A 20,231-nucleotide genomic window follows, 5' to 3' on the forward strand; every position below is an offset into this window, starting at 1 on the left:
GTTTCATTTTGCAAGGCAAAAACTGCACTGTGATCTTGTCTGATGTGATTAACATGAAGAGCCAAGAAAACTTACCTGATTAGAATAACTAAGTAATATTGCCAAGCTTGTATTCCCACAAGGTAGGAAAAAAGGGGCCATATGAGTTTCAGAGTTATGGAAAACACTGAGAAAATGGATGTTAAAATGTGCTTTAGGCAGTTTGCTCAACAATACATCAGGGAAACTTCCAAGTCTACATAGCGATTACCCGATCGCTGAACATATTATTTAATTGTAGAACCACTTATATTCCATCTGTATTTCTCAAACCCAATCTTTCCAGATGTCTGAGACCAGTTTTATAGGCACCAGACACATTAGGGAACAAAAGGCTTTCCAATATATACTCATATTATCAAACATAGTCGCTAACTCTCACCAATATCAAATGTGCATCACATGTTAAATCCACGTTCCAATATTGAATCCTTTTGTCAGCAGTTTGTGACTTTCATAACTCACTTTAATTCTTCAGAGGTCTCAAATATTGTCAGTTTCTAGAGTTTAATAGTCAAAACTGTCAAGCACACAAAATATTTTCAAACAAAGTGATCTCTGAAGGGTTCAGTGTAATTATTTTTCACGTTTTAATGAAAATGGCTTCACAGTTCTACGTTTCCTTTCCCTAACTGAGTCACTCTGAATCATGCTGTAGAGGGGGAGTCTGCCTGGGAATCCAAACTAGAATTACTTTTCAGCATGGGTTGGGGGATGGTGGCTGGAGGATGTCCCTTCCTCGAACTTTCTTAGATAAGAGAGGAATCCACGAATCGTACTCACTGTACTTGGACCCAAACCATGTTAGCTCTTTGAGAAGCAGGTTCAAGTACTCAGAGTGTCTCCCCCATTTTCTGCTTCTTTTCTTTCAGAGCCATTTAGAAGCTTCTAAGTCCTAAAGGCTGCAGCCAGCAATGTCACAGCTAATTACTTTACCTACAACTCATTAACTTTATGAAGAAAAGTGTGTATTTGTGGTTTTTCCTTTTTGCTCTGAAGAATTTTTGCATTTTACTGTTCTACAACTGTTGAGATAGATTTGTAAACAGCTTTGCTCGACCTCTCCCTACCCCCTACCATGCATATACAAAGAGCACATAATAGTTAGCTATTTGTATGCAATTTGAAAGAGCCAGGATAAGCCCCAAAGAAGGAAATGCTGAAGGAATCATAAATAATATGTTGTTGTTTGCAAGGGGAGAAGGAAACTCCATGAACTGAGTGTTGGAATATGATACTGGATCAGTAAATGACATGAAACAGATGTAGGTATTTACGGGAATGGTATACAGGAGATTAAAACTTATTGAAATACCTGTTAAAGAAAAAGGCTGAGACACAGTGGGCTTTAAAATCTCCTGTGAAATCCTATTAGGCATTTCATTCCAGTTCCAAAATGTAGCTTTCTGTGAATTAATACTGAATTTTTATACTGAAATTTCCATGAGCCTTTGTAATTTTCTCTCCTTTGCCTCAGCATCATGAACTCATATCTCCAGATAACTGATCACATGTGAATAGCAAGTGTTCATGATACCTTAGTTATCACAGGGGAAACACTTTCTGAAATTCTTATATCATTGAGTTAATTTATGTTGCTCAATAAATCATAAATGAATCATGTACTTCCTCCCACAAGGAGTGTGTTTCACTGTTTTGGATTCTGTATTTTCTTTTGACACTATATTAAACTACGTAAAAGGGGGATAGAAGTAAAACTTGCTTTAGTCACCCTGTGAAATGAGAGGGGAGAACTGGGAGGACTGATCGGAAAAGGGTTTATTGAAAGGGTGGATGGTTTGTCTTCACTAACCAACTCTCTGTCCTGGCCCCTTACTAGGTGCTGGAATTCAATAAGTAAAGATTTAAGATACTATGTTTAAAGAAAAAAGCAGTCGTGGAACCAACATTTTGTGTGGTGAACTTTGTAGTTAAAATGACCAGTCTGGTGACACAGGGCAGTGAAGGTTTGGCAAACTACAAGGGCTTGAGAAGAGTCTTAGTGAATTCAGACAGCCCAAGATTACACATAAATAAAAAAAATATGTGCTTTGCTGGATTAGGGCCTAATTAAAGAATTGTCAAGTTGTTCAGACTTGTGCATATCGGCTCAGTCTGTTTATTTTTCCAGTATTTTTGAAACTTACTGCCCTGATACCAAACATGTGAAAGCCGCAAATTAACTTTGATGCTGTATCTACAACTTAAAAGATTTTAAATGTATTGAAAATGCAATCCAAACCAGTCATGACTTTCTTCCCCTTCCTTGTTTTTTCAGAGATTGGCAGTCAAAAAATCCACAAATACAACCAGGGGGAGACACCGGATGTTTTTTCAGAGATTGGCAGTCAGAAATTCCACAAATACAGCCAGGAGAAGACACTGAAGTGGTTAAAGAAAAAGGTATCGTGCTTCTCTTTTGCTTTCAAAATTGCTTATGTCTAAAATGAAAATGCCTATTACCTTGTCCATATCTGCATTTGAGCCATGTGGTGTGCCTCAGTTCAAGGTACATGTCCTGTCCAAGAAGGACAGACATCACAGTAAAGTTGTTGTACTTAGGAATGTGATGAGGTATTAGAGAAATGACAAGGTTGTTACGTTTCTCTTTCTGACGGGGCTGGCATGAAAGGGATTCATGGAGTGTGGGGAGGCAGAAGCAGAAGCTGAAGTTCAGCTTATTGCTGTATTCTGTAGGCTTTGCATAAGGTGAGGGACTTGTCTTTTGCTTTGTCCACTTCACAAATGGGCTAGAGGAGAGCTTTGACTGTTGCAACTTTGAAATTCTGCCACGCTTTAAAGCTGGACAGAAATGCCTTGGTTTTGTGCTACAAATGGGTTTCCTCATGAAGTTTTGGCAGAGTCTCTCAGAATGGTCCTGGTATGGTTGCTGCTATCCTGATCTGATCATGCTGTTCAAGAGGTCTGTACAGTATGCAGAAAATAAACTATCATTACAGCTAAGCTTGATGTGGTCTGTGTTTTGGTATAAAGAAGGTGAATCTCATTTCACACACGCACAAGTGCCCCTACTATAATGCCACTTTGTAGAAAAAGATTGTATGCGTCACATGATACAAGGAAGCCTTGTCATTTAAATTAGCCAACACAAGCACAAAATCTGGTCTACTTTCTGCAACGATGAGGCATGGAGATATCCATTTTGCAATGAATACCTGAATCTTTACATTTGAACAAGTACCTGTTTGTGTTGTTGAAAATATCTTCTGCCAGTTATGTCTCTGTTAGATCCAGTATAGCAGTGCCCTGTAAAGTCCTTAATCTTTGATTTCCATCAGGACTGCCTCCTTGCAATCCAGCTGAGCTCAGGCATTCTCTGTTCTCCGAGCAGGTGTATTTCTCACCTGTATAATCATGGCTGTTGCATCTGAGTAGCTCAGCTCATCTTAGGGTGCTGCAAAACTGGTGCTGTGTTGCCAAGGCAACATGTTCAAAGACATGCTAGTTTCTTTGCGTTTTTTGAGCTCATATGCTAGTCATTACAAATGTATATTAAATTTCACCACAGTCCATAACTTGAGTGTTTTATATGCTTGAAACAAAATTACAAGAGCTTTGTCACTGCATTAACATGTGCATAACAACACTGATACAGACATTTCATTTTGTGGTTTCCTATAGGTCAATCAAACAGTGAAAGCACTTAAAAGCAACAGTATATCTGTAGGTGAAAGGGTACATGCAGCTACATTTATCAGCGGTAAACAGATCACAGATACTAAAGAAGGTAAGAAAACTAAACATTGTAATGAATTCCATTTTTGTGAAATGGCATACGTGGAGATAAAACACGTGATTAGAATCTAAAATGTATTGAAATTGGCCTTTGCAGTAAATTTATTCCTTGTACAGAAAATTCCATGTAAGTTGTGACTGCGTGCCTTGATTTTTCTCAGTTCTTTGGTATCTTCATCGGATTACATTGTAATTAACGGTAGGTCTCAGCTGGAGTTCTTTTAGCTTCTCCTTAGTTCAAGGAGAAGACTTTTTTCTCAGTGAAATATATGCTGAAGTGTTTTGCTGAACTGAGACTGTCTTGGACAGTAGGACATATGCTTATGATTTGTATGAGTATCCACCCAATAAGTGTCTCTGTATTAGAACAGACTTCTTTTTTAGTATTATTTTTATTAGCATGCAAATGGTCTTCATAGAATTCTCCAAAAAGGGAAGGCATCTTAGGAGGTCATAGTCACAGAGTAAAAGCTCCTGGTCCAGACATTACTTTATGTGACAAATGTGTAGAATACACAAGTCTGTGCTTATTAAGGGCAAAAACTTTTGTAATATATGTATTATGTATGTATGTATATATACACTACATATATATGTAATAATGTGTATTAAATTGCCCTGAAATTGACAATCCTGGTACCAAAAAGTTTGGAGTGATCCTGTTTGCTTCTAGTCACCTTTTCCCTGGGGAGGGCAATGTCCTGAGTGTTACTGGGATATGAAGTTGTGTAGAGAAACCTGAAAATGGACTCGGAATAAATTCTTTGAATGTTAATGAAAATTAAGAAAAGTTTAGAACAAGACGAACAAAAGCAAATTGTTTCTTATTACAAAGACATTCAGAAGTCTGCATGCTGTTGAAAAATAAGGAGAAACAAAGCAACTTGCTGACCAAGTGGAAAATGAGTTACCAAGTAATGATATCAAAGGAAACAACATAAATGAGATTTAAGAGGCAACTAGACAGTTTTATAGAACAGAGATTGTAATACATGGTTTTTAAAAAGAGGCAAAGCTGCAAAACTTGTGACTTAAACTTTACAGTAGCTTTTCATCCTTTTCCCCACCCCCATTTTTTTAAAGAAAAGGAAAATTGTCCTGACAGCAACCATCTTGACTATGCTTAAATGCTTTATCTCTGAAATTTGTAATTAAATAGCTCATCTGCAGTGTTTTTTCCACCTTCCTCCTTACTTATAGTAACATGGATATAGTAGTCTTTTATTAAGCCTTTTTTAGATTTAAAAGAGCAGCACTGAAATAGGGAATACTGGGAGTTAAAAGTAGGTAAGTTTTGGAGGCAGTCCCACTGTATATAGCAAGGTGAATGACAGGAAGTCAAATGGACCTTACTCAACACTTATTTTTAATAAGACTAATTTTCTTGTCTTATCCTTTCACAGCCATGGCAGTGCAATTTATTTCTGTAGAGAATTGCTTTCATAGGGGTATTATGAAATTTCAGTACCTTATAAATAGATGGGTATATGTAGTTAGCATCTACAGATGTTGTAGGGCAAAAACCTGGGAGGACGTAATGAGTGCAAATGGGGAAGGAGGGGAGGTTTAACATGTGAGACCTGACTATGTCATTCAGAAGACAAAGAAGGGAGGTGCGCAAGTATTCCTGATGTTTGACAGGAGGTTAATAACAAAGCAAGGCTAGGGTGAGAACACGGACTCCCTAGAAGGCAAACAGTGGTATTTGAAAGTTGGCAAAGGAAGTCAGTGAAGATTGCTTCAAGGCAGAAATGGAAAGAGAATGGATTTTGTATTTAGTACAAAATAATAGCAGTTGACTTGGACTCACCATTCAGTGTCATAATGCAAAGAGTGAAATGATAGGAATATTTTTCTTGAGCAATGAATTGGACATATTAAGTGTTGAGGTGAAATTGTCTTGGATTATAATTATTTCTTGTTCTTTCCTGACCCTGAAGTGGGCTTAGGGAGTGACAAATCCTTGATGAATCTAGGCAGTGGAGGAAGGAGAAGTGCCAACAGGAGATACTAAGAATTTGATGTCAGTATAGTTGAAATGCATATGCTGGTGTCAGTTTGTTAATGCTTTCTGCTTCAATGCCAGTTTGCACTGAGCTTTTTAGATTAAAAAAAAAAAAAGAGGAAAATATCTCTGGCACAGAAGAAATAGTTCTTTACCACCCTGAGGCTAGTTTACAACATGCTTCTGAACTCTCTGAGTGTGTAGGCATATGAACAGATAGAGCTGGCCTGTTGTAGATGGAATTCAGAGGCGAGATTTTAGCTTAATGTCTGTCTGGCAAATACTTCCTGTGCATGGGTGCAGTTACTCCCTAGCAGCCCCAACAACAGCAAGTTTAAAAGATCCAGCCCTTGATCAGTAAGTGCTTGTGTACAACGTGACTGGAAAAGATCTGGTTTAGGACTTCATGTTATAAGAGGGTCACTTTTTTTTTTCCCAGTCTCTCACAAAAACATTTATAACAGAAGTGCCCTGTACTGAAAACAGCTTCTAGTAGTTCATATTTCCATAGATAATTATCCTGTCTTGCCAGTGATGTTTAGATAGGCCTTGGCATTTTCCGTAAAGTACTGAAATTAAGTACAAGACTTTGAAATAGACTCATTGTCTCATCTAATTGTTTTCAGTTGAAGCCAGAAAATGTACTTTAGTACTGAAGCCCTTGCCAAATAATTGTAAGATCCAGATGCTTTAAAATTAATGATTGCGTGTTCTGTTGAGTCAGCTTTTTACTTTTGCAGGTTTTTAAAATTTAATTTCTTCGGAAAAATACATGATATCTAGTATTCTCAGAAAGTGAACGCTTTTGTAAAGTACATACAGCAGATATTAATAACATGTGCTGACAAAGTGAGTATAGTAAGTCTTTACTTTTTAAATAAACCTACAAGTGTCATATAACATAAACTACTCAACACAGAGAACCATCACAGTGTATCCATTAGAAGTATCTTACTACTAATTGAACCTTATGATTTATGGTAGCGCATGCAACATGGCTAAGGCAACGTGACTATATAATGTGAATGTTCTTTTTCTTCTTCCCACTTCCTGCCCTGTTCCTGAAGACTACGTACGGTATGCCCATGGGTTAATATCAGAATATATCCCGGAAGATCTGAGTAAGGAGTTGTTAAAATATTTAGCGTAAGTATTGTTCCAGCTAGCTGCTAGTTTTATATGGCATGCATTAGCGTCCTTTTGGTCATTTCTGTTGAATACTGAGATTTGTTCATCAAGTTTACAGTGGATGACACAATGAGATTGTATATGCCACACTTAAAATGTGGTTTTTTCAAATGTAGATTATGCCCTTCTGTTGTTCCTATGATGCTAAGGACCATGGGCTGGAGGAGAGATGTAATATATAAGTCTGATATGCCTGTTATCACAGTTACATCATGAAACCCTGAGCAATGTATCCCAGTTTAAAGCAAGGCAGGGAAGGAAATCTGAAGAGTTAAAGCAATTTGTCCAGAATTGTCAAGCACAAGCACCAGAGCCAGGAGTAGAACCCTCATCCCCAGTCCTCTTTCTTTTTCCCTACTCACTCAGTGCTGCTGCGATTTGACTTCGCATATCTAACCTGTGTTAGTTTATATTTAAATCTGGAAGGTGAGCCAGCATCCTCATCCTGGTGTTCCCTGCCAGCAGCAGACTTTGCTTGGAGCATCACTGGGACCCTGCACCTGCCCCTCAGTTCAGTTCTGTTCAAAGGGTTCTGTTATGGTGGCCTATGGAAAAAAGTGCAATTTGCAGCTTGAAGTCCCATAGCTTAACAGTTTCATTGAAGAGATGTTATGTGCTTTATAATATCATCTTACTAATAGCCAAGGTTTTCAAAAGTAAGGTGGAGTTCTCCTGTTTTGGTTGCCAGATCTAAGAACTTTTAAAAGAGCCCATGTTTCTGTAGGGTGCCTGGCTCTGTTTTAGTATCTAAGTCAGAAATACAGAGTCCGTGAGCTGCTTTTTTTGCAAACGCATGCCATGTGTGAGCAGCTGATAACCAAAGCAGCCTTTGTGGGGAAGGAATTATAAGCTTTAGGTTGTGCAATCCAGCTGTCTTAATTTATAACTTAAAATCTTTTGTTCTACAGGCTCCCAGAACTTAAAAGCCCAGCACCAGAGCCACCATTGAAGGTAGGAGAACATTAAGACATTGACAGATACATTGTGTTGTAAGCTAATTTCTCTGAATTATTATTAAAACTAGACTAGGCCAAGCACTGGGTACAATACAATAAATAAGTTGGCCTTGTGAAAAGCCAGTCTGAAAGAACACAAGAAATTTACTGGGTACTTCGTATTTTTTATAAGGAGTATTTTGGTTGGTTTTCCTGTTTAAAAAAGGGGACGGAAAGAGAGAGACGTATTTTATGGTTTTGGTCAGCAGTCTTTTCATATGTGTTTTGCTTATTTAGTTTTATTGAGGTTGATGGGACAATATGACCTCATAGGTTTTCTTTCATATGTAATTTATGAGGACCCTGAAAGGGACCTCCTGGGTCATGGATTCCCAGGCAACCATGTTGGATAATCTCTCATACACTGACCATTCTTCACTGTAAGTCTCATTAGGATTTTTTATTTCCATTACTTGTCTTGGAAGACTGTTCTATAACCTCATTCCTCTGATGTTCAGAAACCTTCCTGTAAATTCCACCTTGAATTTATTCATGGCCAATTTATTCCCCTGCGCTTTTGTGCTAACGTTATCATTGGTTTTTTTAATTGAAATGGCTCTTTTCCCTCCCTAACATTAGTTCTCTCAATGTGTAAAGGGAAAACATATATTTTTTCTGTTTTCATTTTGTGAAGCCAAACTTGATTGTGTAGGATGGGTTCTTCATTCCCTCATCATTGCAGGAACATTTCTTTACACCTATTCCAAGATAAATTCAATTGTTTCAAAGCAGGTGACCAGAATCATATATAATTATTCATGATAAAACCTTTACCGAGACAATATGATGGCATTCTTCCCTTCTTGTCTTAACTGGAAGTACTTTATTTCATTACATCTTAGAATCCCATTTGCCTCTGTTACTGTATGAAGTACCAGATAGCTCACAGTCATGCTGTGAACAGTTAAGACACACACTTGTGTTTTTTTTCTCCACTGCAATTTTTAGCTGATCAGCATTCAGATTTACAAGAAATTCATGCAGTTAGCTGCTGTGTATATGACCTTGTACTTCAGGACATTTCATCCGTTTTTAATGTTTCCAATCTTGAAGGTTCTCTGGCTCTTCCTTCGTAGTATTAAAAGCTCTTTAGGTATTCATAATGCTACTCAGTGGTGTATATTCAGCAAATGTTAGCATGCTGTTATCTTTAATTAACAATTAATGACCGTTTTGAATAGATACTGTTCGTGGCACTCCACTAGTAATCTCCATCTGATCCAGTGACATCCCTTTCTGCATTATTTGCCTTTGTTTCCCTTTTACCTAGTTTCTTACCTACCTTAAAATTCTTATGCAATCTTTGTTTTCTATAATTTCAGTTGCTTAAGTTGGCATCATGTCAAGTCCTCTGGCAATCCTTTTCTGTCACCAGAAAATGTGTTATCTTTGAGAAAAAAAGATAAGCCGGTAGGCATTACCTATGTTTAGTTTTCATTTACTCTATATCTTCAATTATTCTTCCGTCTCTCACTTTTTCTGCCCCCTCCATTCTGCTGAGGCCTACTATCACTTTTTGCTCCTCCTTACATATAGATGGGTGGTTGGCTATTCTGCAGCAATGTAGTCCCTACCTGATAGAACAGTTGCCAGATTTTGCCTCTGGACTTGTGATTTCTGAGGCAGTCTCCCAACAGTGTCAGCACATTGAGTTTTACTTCTATCTTGAATGGAGTGATTTCTATTCTCTTTTCTGCCCCTGTGTTTAACCTCTTCATCTTTATTGAAAACAATTTATTGAGGCAAAGGATTTATTCCATTTTGGGGCTACACATAGGTTAGCTTTAATATTTATCCAATCCTTACTGTTTAGCAGCTTCACTTTTTCAGGTTTTGATTCCCTTTTTGCCTCTGTGGCTAAACAACCTTCTACTTTTTTTTTTTATTTCCTTTCCAAGGTCTAAGTCGGCTTGACTTTTTGGCAGTTCTCACTTTATCCCAGTATTACCTGACTCCTAAAACAATTTTTTTTTTTGGCAGTCTTTTTTTACTGGTTCATTGTAGAATTCTGCTTACTCCTAGTATCTTTTTTGGGGGGGGGGAGGGGGGGAGGAATATGTGTGCATCTGTGTGAGCAAGGGGCAGCATTCATATAGTTTAGTCTGAGAAGCTCTTTCCTTCAATATTTTTCACCTTGTTTGAAGTAAAAGATCCAAAATAACTTCTTCCATCTTTTTGTTTTACATTCCAAGTGTCCTCCTCACACATCAAGTCCTTTTGCTTTGGCTTAGAGAAGTAAGGCATATAGTTTGCAAAGTTTGCCCCTCTAGAATCAAGAACCCCACTTTTGATTATCCTTTCCATTTAATTTAAAATGAGGCACCCTATGTCTACTGAAACTAGGTTACTTACTACACTGACCTTTCCTGCAATATCCCTGCTACTTACCGAAACAAAGTCTAAAATAACCTCATTTCTGGCTGGTTCAGTGACTGTTCTGTTAAGCAGTATGTCAGCTAGCACATCCAGGAATAATTGGGCCCTACTGTTATTAATAGCATTTGTTCTCCAATGTATATCCATGGATATAAGTTACTTCCATGTGGTTGGACAGTTGTTCTGGCTGCACAGTTACTTGGCCCTTTGATTCAGTTAAGAATTATCTTTATGCATTGTAAGAAATATTAAACACACATCAGGAGCCAACTGATATTCATTAGCCATATAAGCATGTTACAACAACTATATTAAACTACATGTGATGTACATTACATATTATGTACGAATAGCTTTTATACCATTGGGATAGTTCTGAGAATCTATTTTTAAAAATAGTTTTATTTCAGCAGTTTGGTTACAGAGGAAATGAGGCTTAGAACTGTTCAGTTGTTGGGCAGTGAAATCTTGCTGAGGATCTGATTAATTTCCAGAGCACTGACCAGGGTGCGTATGACGCTTCTGTGTTTAAGTCTTTGCAACTTCAGAGATTAAAACACCCCTTTATTTCACTATCTCAGAGGAGCAAGGCAGGCTTGTACACTGGAACCTCTAGTACCCTTCAGACCATTTTTATTCACTTGCATTGACATTTCTCTTCATGAGGGCAAGGTGTATTGACAGACATAGTATAGGATTATTGCAAATAAAGAAGAGTCTAAAATGTATTTCCTATTACGGTAAAGTAATTGAATGTTTAGAAATGATGTTAAAATACATTCTGAAGAGAGGAGAGATTTAGAAACTTCAGTGGTTAACAGAAAAGCTACGACAGATTCTCTCTCTTGTAGTACAAGAGTAAACTGGGTACAGTCTGGACTCTGTGATTTAATGATTAAATCAAAATTACATGTTCTTCATATTAATTGTAAGCCATTGATCTTGTGTTGTAATCGTCATACTGTCCAGTTTGTCAGCATAGGGAGTCTGGCCATTGGCAGATGATGACAGATATCTACAAAGAATATGTAGGCTGTGCTACAACTAAACAGCAAATGTTTTGCTGAAATGCAAACATTTTGTTATAAGTTTTAAAAACTTGTTTATCAGATTCCAAAAAGAGGAGAATAGTAATTGTTCATTAGATTGTCATTTGAAAATGTAATCACAGCATAGTAAACAGCCTCCTAGAGAGGCTGATCCAGATCCCATTGAAATCAAAAACAAAAGGCTGCTGTTGGATCTGGTTCTAAGAGCTGAGAAATCTAAGCTGCAGACCTGGCTTGTGTGCCAAAGAGAGAGGGGGGGGGGGGAGAGAGAGAGAGATCACAAGCACCATAAACAAAATGAATAAAACAGGATCTTAAAATGTATGGTACCATCCAAGTTGCTTGCAAAATCACTCTCTTTGGCACAAAATCTAGGAAGGCCACAGTTTAGATTTCACAGGATATTAAGGACAGGGTAGTAATATCAGATATATAATTATAATAAAAATAGTGTTGTAAAATACTATATACTTTTTTTCCCCTTTTGGAAACATACCAAGAAGTTTTCACCTTTAAACTAAACACATGCTCACAGTTTATGGAAAGAAATATTCATTCTTACAGCCTGATCATGTGAAGTGCCGAGAACCGTTCACTTCCATTATTTCTGAAGTTAGACGGCACCCAGCACATGCAGAGTCAAGCTTCTTAATATACTGTTGGATTCAAGTGATGAAGCAGTCAGCAGAACTATGTCAGTGTTTCACTGTTGCCAAACTGTAGAAACTAATTACTTCTAAAGTTTTGCACAAACAGATAATAGACTAGATGATGATCCACTTGTGTTGGCAGATAGCAATAACACTGGAGTTGCTGCACGGTTCCATGAGACCATGGGGACCAGAGTCTAGGTTCCCTGGCTGTTAGATACTAACTTCGAACAGCTGCTCCATAAAGGTTTTCTAAATAGACTCTGACACCAAAGTCACAGTCATGGAAGTTAAAAACGGGATTCAAGTGATTTCCAGAAGTCATTCTTCAGAAGGCTGGGAAGAAGAAAACGCTTCCCATGACACTGAATGATCTCTTCTGAATACTGTAGAGATGGTATATATTCACGTGTAAAGAAGACAATTACAAAGAGAAATCTTCCACTGTTACTGCAGATTCTTCAGTTGATTGCCAGTCCTGTTTTGGTGCTATGGTTACATTATAAAGCCAAAGCTTTAAGCTTCCATGTGTGTACATCATAAAAGTGGTTGACAGAGCAACTTCCTCACTCTAACGTTTCAGAAAAGGAAATTATCAGATGTCCCTGTGGAAGCAGAAGAAGACTATACTAAGTTTAACAGCAGCAATCTGAAAACCAAAAAGGTAAGCAAGCCTTGCATTCATACATGTTTTGCTGAAGCATAGATTAATATCCAACATTAGCAAAGAGTGCCTATTTTTCTCCTCCAAAACACATCAGAAAAACAAATACGAAATGGCAGATGTCTGTAGTTATATCTCCTTGAACTTTTCATTCACGTTTAATTTGACTTTGATAGTCTTGATGTCCCATTCTGAATTCTTCTATACTGTTACTGTTTGACTATTTTATCAGTGAACATTCCAGTGAACCTCACAGACTTTGACACGTATTAAGGTGCTCAGCTAATGTTTGCAAAGCTCTCTGAGATCTTTAGATGAGAAATCCTATGGCTTAGTGATAGCAACTGTTAAATTTCAGTTATTTGGAAAAGAAACAAAGATGGCAGCATTCACTTAAATTCCAAGGGATGCTAAGACAGGCTTTATTTTTGCCTAGAAATATTGCTTGTGCGCTTACTTATGTCAACTTAATGAAGTTAAATCAACACAGAGCTTGCTGATTGCCAGCTCCAACCCAGGTTTGGAGGCCAATTCAAATCTGAGTCCAGTGGTGTCTGCCACTGTACTATTCCTAGGAGACCAACAGAGATGTGAAAAGAAATAGATTCTGTCTGTGTGTGCCAAAGTTGTGAGGCTTGCACTGGCTTATTCCTCTGAACCTTGAAAGAAAATTAATCCTTCTCCAGTCCATTGGGAACCAAAAAGGCCCTCTGTGCTGGTCTTGTGACCTTCAGACTAATGCTGACTACTCGTTATCCCTTTGCAAAGAGAAGCAGCTGGTGACAGATGCATTCCTTCTTCCTCCCAAAACCCCCAGAATTTTTTGTATTCAGGGCACATGCTAGTTTTGAAGTAAGAAGAGGATTGCTCCCTAAGTGAAGGTGATAGTTTAAAATATGCATGTTTCCCCCTTTCCCCCATTATGTACCTATAGCTTTTGAACTGAGCGTAAAGGTAGAAATAGACTGAGGAGAGATAATTCATTTTAACGTTAAATATGATTTACTTCTGAAATAATGAAGCACATTGATGAGAGAATCTGGGAAAGAAAAGATAGCTCTTGGAGTCTATACAGTATACTACTCTTTCTTAAATACTTTGGCAGTGTTTTTGTTTGTATAGTAACACAGACGATCATACTGTTGTTGCATGTCTTCATCCTATCCATAACCTTCTAGCTAATCCCAAGTATTGTAATTGTGAAGTCCTGCAGACTGAGGAGTATCATAAAGAAAGGTCAATGCAAAGTTTTCTTAATAGGGAAAACAGCTAGAGATTTAAAACATCTTACATTTTAAAATGTAAGAAAGAAAAGAGGTCAGCTCTATAAAATGTGGCTCATAAAATGTGTTTTAGGTGTAAAAGTCTGGGAAGTTGTCCCAGTGGCCTCGAAGTGCTTTGCAAATGTTAGTTACCTTCTTCATTCTTAGCTCTTCCATCTCTTTTCCCTTTATTTCACTGTGCATAGAGTCTTTGATAATAAATCAGTATGAATTATTCATCATCTGTAATGCAAGGCTGTAATTCAGCCTGCTGACAGCATAATCATGAGATTGAATCGGAGGGTACAGTATGCATCTGTTATATTGCATGCATTATTCCTCTTAATGTACACTCAGGGATTATCCCAAAGTAAACGTTTGAGTTGGGATACCTCATTCTGCAGAAAGGAAAGATGTTTCACCTCCTTGTCCTTGTAATTGATTCTCTGTCTTTGTCTGAGGTTAAGTAATTCGTGACAAGTATTTTTCTGTTTGAATGATCTCAGATTTGTTTAGTAAGGTTTTTGTCCTACAATTTAAAGCCTGCATAGCATTATCTTTACTGCTGTATGCTAAAAAAGCAATTTGACTTCTTGCTTGACTTCTGTATTTAGGAGATGCTGCTTAACTTTTTCCGTTTATCATTTCACTAACAGGCAAACAGCAAGATGTCTGCAGCACAGAAGGCTCTGGCCAAAGTTGATAAGAGTGGAATGAAAGCCATTTCTACTTTCTTCAGCTCCAAACCTAAAGCATCAAAATAAAGACTTGTTCTTGAAAGAGTGGTTATTTTTATGTTAAGCTAAAGATGTCTCCTGGGGTTTTTTGTTAGTATAGTATATGCAGGGCATGTCTGCTTACGTGGTGGAGTGTGATGAAGAGATCTGTGAGCTAGCGTTGGCCAGAGCTGTTACGCCTCAGTGGGGCAAGGCAGTACCGTGCAGATGTTCCAGCCTGGGTCAGGAGGACAGCCTAGCTGCATTAGCATGGTCCTGTGAACTGAGAAGCAAGGTTTAGCATGGTACCATACTGTACTGCTGCTTGTTCTAGAGCAAGCTCCCTCAAGGCCACCACAGAGTTTTCTCCGTTGCACTCCATTCTGGGCTGGAAACATGCCCTCCTTTGATGAGTTTTTAAAGAGAGGTTTTTTTGTTTTTAAGGAGCATTATGTTTTGAGACTTTCTGGAGATTTTTGCCCAGTATAACACAAGAGTAGGATGGCATCGTTAGATTTTTATGTTGACCCCAATCTAAGTGCTGATGTAAGCATTGCCATTGGTGACAATTTATCGAGGCAAAGATAGTGTCTCTATTGGGATTTTGGTTGTTTTGAATATGTTAGAAACAAATTGCAATAAATGTCAATGAGCATGTAATGCAATAAAGTGCTTTGTGTAACAAATTTGTGCTTGTTGTATTTGCTGTATGTTTCAAGAGTTAGATTAGGCTTCGGGACATTTCTGAAGGGGTTTTGGTATTTTCCTGTGTATAAATTTTAATCCTTAAAGAATTACAACATTACTTTGGGCTTACATGATAAATCTCTTAACACATAGCAATATAGGGGTATTTTTATGTTCAGTTCCAAGGTCAATAGGTCCTTACAAAAATAATTAGGGAAAAATTTATTTAAAGGCAAAACTGGGGCTTTTAAAGAAGCCTATTTGGAGCTGGATGTGCAATTCAAAAGCTTAAGTATGAGTGGCTTGGATAAGTTTTAGTTTTATCAAGTTTTGCACAAGGTAGGACTGCACTTAAAACGCACTGCTCACTCTTGGGTGTGTTCTTTCCTCATTACGGAGTATTCCTATATATTCAGAGGGATAGCTGTCTGCTATGTTGCAACTTCCCTGATTCACAGAATTGAAAAAGAGATGGAGTCACTGGGATCATTTGTATAGGTCTGGCCAGTTCTGCATGACACTAACTCATAGTTTCATCCACCAGTTGTTGCACTGAGCCATTACTGTGGATCAACTACAATGTGTGTTTTAGAAAGACACTCTTAAAATACATCATTCTTTGCTACTTCAGCTCAGTAGAGAATCTGCCTGTATCCCTTGATAATGGGGAGTTTCAGAGAAACTGGGAGTTTCTTCATTTTTAGTAACTGCCATTTTTCCACTTCAGACTTGCTGCTGTTTACAACCCATGGGTTACAGTGGTGTCTGTTCGGTTAAAGAGCTCTGTGGCCTTCTCTTCCAACCAGAAATGAATGAGAAGCCTTGCTGTGTGTTGTGTGCAGCTTTGCAGTTGTTGGGGTTTGTATCCCTTTCAAACCAGTGTTTTTTTCGGGCATAGTTTGTAAATGGGGAAGTCAGTATGGTTGGAATTCCAGATAGAGGAAAATATTTGGAAATCTGTGGAATTATCTCTGATTACAGAGTTTTATTTAACAAATGTGGATGGCCTCCCAATAGCGTACAGTTAGTGTTCCCAGCTCTAAAAATGTTTGTCTGAAGTGGATTATCTAGAACCAAAATGAAGTTCCTTAGAAAAAAATGCTTTTCAGGCATTCTAAGGAATCACTACTGTAAGTCTTCCTTATCTCTGAAAATCAGCCCGTAGTACTAGTGTGTGAACATAGGTTGAGAAGTGCGTGATTTCGATGCAGAGACTTTATTTGATTTTTCAGTTAGAATCATTATCCCAAGCCATTTGGTGCTTTAATAAAATTCCAGTCGTGAATGTCAACTTTCTGAAACAATATAAGGGGGTGAGGGGCAGTAGGGGACACAAAAAACCCCAGGAATTGCTACGTGGAGCCATAGAGAAATTCCTGTTACACCACACTGCCTTGTTGTTCATCTGCCTTTAGCAGAATTTCACCAGCCCTATCAGTAAAGTTTCCTTTTCTGACATTAACTCTCAGACGAGTTTAAAAATTAATAGTAGGTGTCAATGTATGTGACAATTTCTACGTGCACCACCTTTAGAATTGCCATCTTGCTTTTTTCCTACCTTACTTCTCCAGTCTGTAAGTGAAGACCAGCCCTGTAGCAGCACGTATTGGTTTATCCAATGGGTCCTTGCTGTGACTGGAAAGAACTAGCATTTGGTGAGCCCGGAATGAGCAACTGCGGTCATGAACCGGAAGGGTTAGATTTTGAAAAACATTCGGCCTAGCCCAGCAGTTTATTTGACAGTCAAAGAAACGCCCCAACTTCGTATCAGCAGGAGAAGGGAGGCACCAGTGATGACAACTTTTGAAAACCACCACTCAAAGTGCAGGATAATGTTATGAAAAGAAGAAGAAAAAGAACAGGCACATACTGTCGTGTTAATGGAGAAGTTTTGTGCAGTAAGCAACATCTTAGGGAGTATTTTGGTAAATGAGAGGAAAGGAGTTGTATATCTATTAATGGAAAGCCAATTCCAAGCACTAGAAGATGTTAAGAAGGCAGACAAGCATGGGATGGACATTTGAGTGGAAAACCAAGAGCGGGAAAGAGTTATATTAGAAACAGGAACTATGAGGTAGGACAGATACATGGTAGAAGCTTTTCTTCCAGATATTTAAATCTGCTAGTTTTAGGGGTTTGGTTTTTAATAGTTCAAAAGTTCTGTGAAATAAATTTTGGAAATGCGTCTTTTCGTCGACTGAGCAGTTCAAGAACCTTTCTTTTAAGAAAACGTCGCAGTTTCTCTGGTCGGAATTTAGGACAGAAGGAGGAGAATTCTGATAGAGATGGGAGGCCTTTGTGCTGACTTTGATCTGGGGTACCGATTTTTTTCTTTCTTTCTCTGTACATGACTTTCACATCTGCCCCTGCCCTCAAGGACTAAGTCTAGAGTTCTTCCTCTGTGCATTGATGCGTTGTGCTTTAGTGTGTCACATCTCGACTTCAGCTGTCAGCTATGCCATAACTTACAACAATAGTAATTTTATTAGTGACTGTGCTTTTGGTTGAGCAGGAATTTGTGCATGACAAAAAAAATAAGCCATTTCCAAAAGCCGTTAGAGCTTTCACGTGAAAACAAAAAACTTTTCCCTTTAGGAAAAAATGAAATACATTTAGTAACTTTGAAACTTCCTCAACATGTAGCTGTAAGAAGTTATGAAGAGCATGTGGTGCCAAATACATAAAACAATATTTCCTACCACAATGAGGATTTAAATATAGTTACTATGCCTGGCCAGCAGTAGCAGTAGGTCATTATGAAGTGCTGCTTTGCTATTTCTTCCTTGGTGAGCTTAGTATGAAGCAATATGCCAGCACTATTATAGAAATGTGATCTTACTTTATTTCTTTTTGGCATTAACATGCCACCTCTACATGTTCATGTAAATATCTGATGAGTTGTGATGCTTTTATAGTTGTTGTTTTGGGATTAAGCAGCTCTTGCGTTTCCGCTTTTTTAGACTTCACTTCAATTGAAATGGATTGACATCGGTGGGCACGGAAAACTTCATATGGAAATACCAGCACCGACTTAGGGATATGTAAGGGTTGGACTTGCACATCATTTTCAGCCTTAAGTAATAAACTTAGTTCTATTTGTAGAAGTGGCAATTGGTGATTTGAATATTTTCAGTGGAAAAGGCGGCATAGTTGGCAGAATTTGCATTCAGATCTGAAATTTAGAAGAGTTCAGTGATGCTTGTTTTCAGGTGTTCAGTTGCATCTGACTTGATGGTTTTTTAGAGGGAAACTAAATGCATGGATGCTTATTTGAATAGATTAATGTTTATGACTGGGGTTTTCTCCTTCCTTTTTAGATGCCTGCGCAAAGACATGCAAAGAAGAAATGAAAGGAGCATAAGGAGACTCGCTAGTATTATTTTAACTTGCCATAATCTCAAAGCAGCTTTTAAAGGCTTTTTTTACGCACTTTCTGAAAATAAATACTTGAAGTTAGACATGCCCTGTTCCAAGAAAAAGCAAATCTCAGCAGATTAACATTGTTAAATATGCGGTGTGTTAAATATACACTGCTTCAAATTTTATAGCTTATACACTATTGGTCTGTCGGGCCCTTCCAGGAAAGCACTTACGAGCATGCCTAATGTTAAGCACATGAGCAGCGATCTTAAAGTCAGCAGCGGTGTTCGTGTGGATAAGTGCTTTGCTGGATCAGCGCCTAAAGTCCTGTTAGGTGCTGAGCATCCTGATCCATATCCAGCAAAGCACTTACATCCATGCTTATCTTGAAGTGGAAGAGCCAGTCTAACTAATATTTGTGCATTAGTGTTCACCGTAAGATTTCTCTTGGCACAATGACTCACATGCTTAAAGTTAAGCACCTGCCTAAGTATTTTGCAAGGTCAGACCAACAGCACCCTTGACCAAATCTTAAATAATTACTTGCTTTTGTATGAATTTTCTTTTTTGTACTCGTTGTTTTTTAACAGAGTATATGATTTTAGTGGCCATAATTACAAGTTTTAGCAGCTGCATAGCAAAATATGTCGTATGCAATTTCCTCCTTTCTTTTTCAAAATCTAGCCAAATTCAGCAAGATGGCGTTTTTGGACTAGAAGTCCAATGTTCAGACTTAGAATCATCCAAAATGAAAAAAAAGTTAACTCTCTTTTTTTTAGGACATTTACATTTTTTGAAATTAGAGTTTGATTTAAATGGTTTTGTCCAAGCCTGACATTTTATCCAGAAGATGTCACCTAGCTCTGGTTGTGCAGACAGTCTGACTCTTGAAGTGCTAAAGCTTGAGGTAGGATGTGTGTTCTGAAGGGCAGATGGAGAAGTTGTATTTTGATTTTACTTCTTTTTTTCTAAGGGATTGAAAGCTTAGAAATATGTATAAAATAACATGTACATTTTGTGTTGAGAACTAAACCCAAAACCTATGTAATCCTCCAGGTAAAAAAAAAGACCTAATTTTTTTTTTTTTTTTAAATCATGTAAGAGACACTTTCTGTGGAGTGAACTTCAACCAAAATGTCAACTTAAGTCTACATAAAACATGCAGAAAATGGATGTTAATGAGATCCTTATGTGATCTGTGTCAGATGCAGTCTGATGTTTTGAACTTAAATACCTGTTTATCAAACTGCCATTAATATCTGACTCTTTGCTACAAAACTTTTAAAAAATAATAATTGACAGGATTTTGAACATAATGAATGTGTACTTCTGTAAATATTAACTATGACCCCAGTTCACAGACACCTACAGCAAATGGCCAAAATGTTCTGTAAAGCTTGAATATATTTGAAGCATTCTAGTTAAGAAGTAAAAAAAAATTTTGCTTCCACTCTGGCAAATTCTGTCTAACTTCAAGTCAAACG

At 37.8% G+C, this 20,231-nt stretch overlaps 1 protein-coding gene across 3 annotated transcripts in view; it reads left to right on the forward strand.

The window, feature by feature from the left end:
• Nucleotides 1–19,548, forward strand: part of RNASEH2B (ribonuclease H2 subunit B) — a 44,445-nt gene extending 24,897 nt beyond the window's left edge. For 2 of the 3 annotated variants that reach the window (XM_009290148.1, XM_019474850.1), the window contains exons 6-11: nucleotides 2,378–2,442; nucleotides 3,682–3,787; nucleotides 6,868–6,946; nucleotides 7,897–7,939; nucleotides 12,642–12,722; nucleotides 14,641–15,381. In XM_009290148.1, coding sequence (XP_009288423.1) covers nucleotides 2,378–2,442; nucleotides 3,682–3,787; nucleotides 6,868–6,946; nucleotides 7,897–7,939; nucleotides 12,642–12,722; nucleotides 14,641–14,748 — 482 coding nt within the window. In that variant the 3' untranslated portion in view covers nucleotides 14,749–15,381. Of the gene's footprint in view, nucleotides 1–2,377; nucleotides 2,443–3,681; nucleotides 3,788–6,867; nucleotides 6,947–7,896; nucleotides 7,940–12,641; nucleotides 12,723–14,640; nucleotides 15,382–18,704 lie in introns of those variants that run through there. The other variant, XM_009290149.1, reaches the window with a different exon arrangement.
• The last annotated feature ends 683 nt before the right edge of the window (nucleotides 19,549–20,231 follow it).

Source organism: Aptenodytes forsteri, unplaced genomic scaffold, assembly GCF_000699145.1.
Source record: "Aptenodytes forsteri isolate BGI_AS27 unplaced genomic scaffold, ASM69914v1 Scaffold155, whole genome shotgun sequence".
In the NCBI taxonomy this organism is placed as follows: Eukaryota; Metazoa; Chordata; class Aves; order Sphenisciformes; family Spheniscidae; genus Aptenodytes; species Aptenodytes forsteri.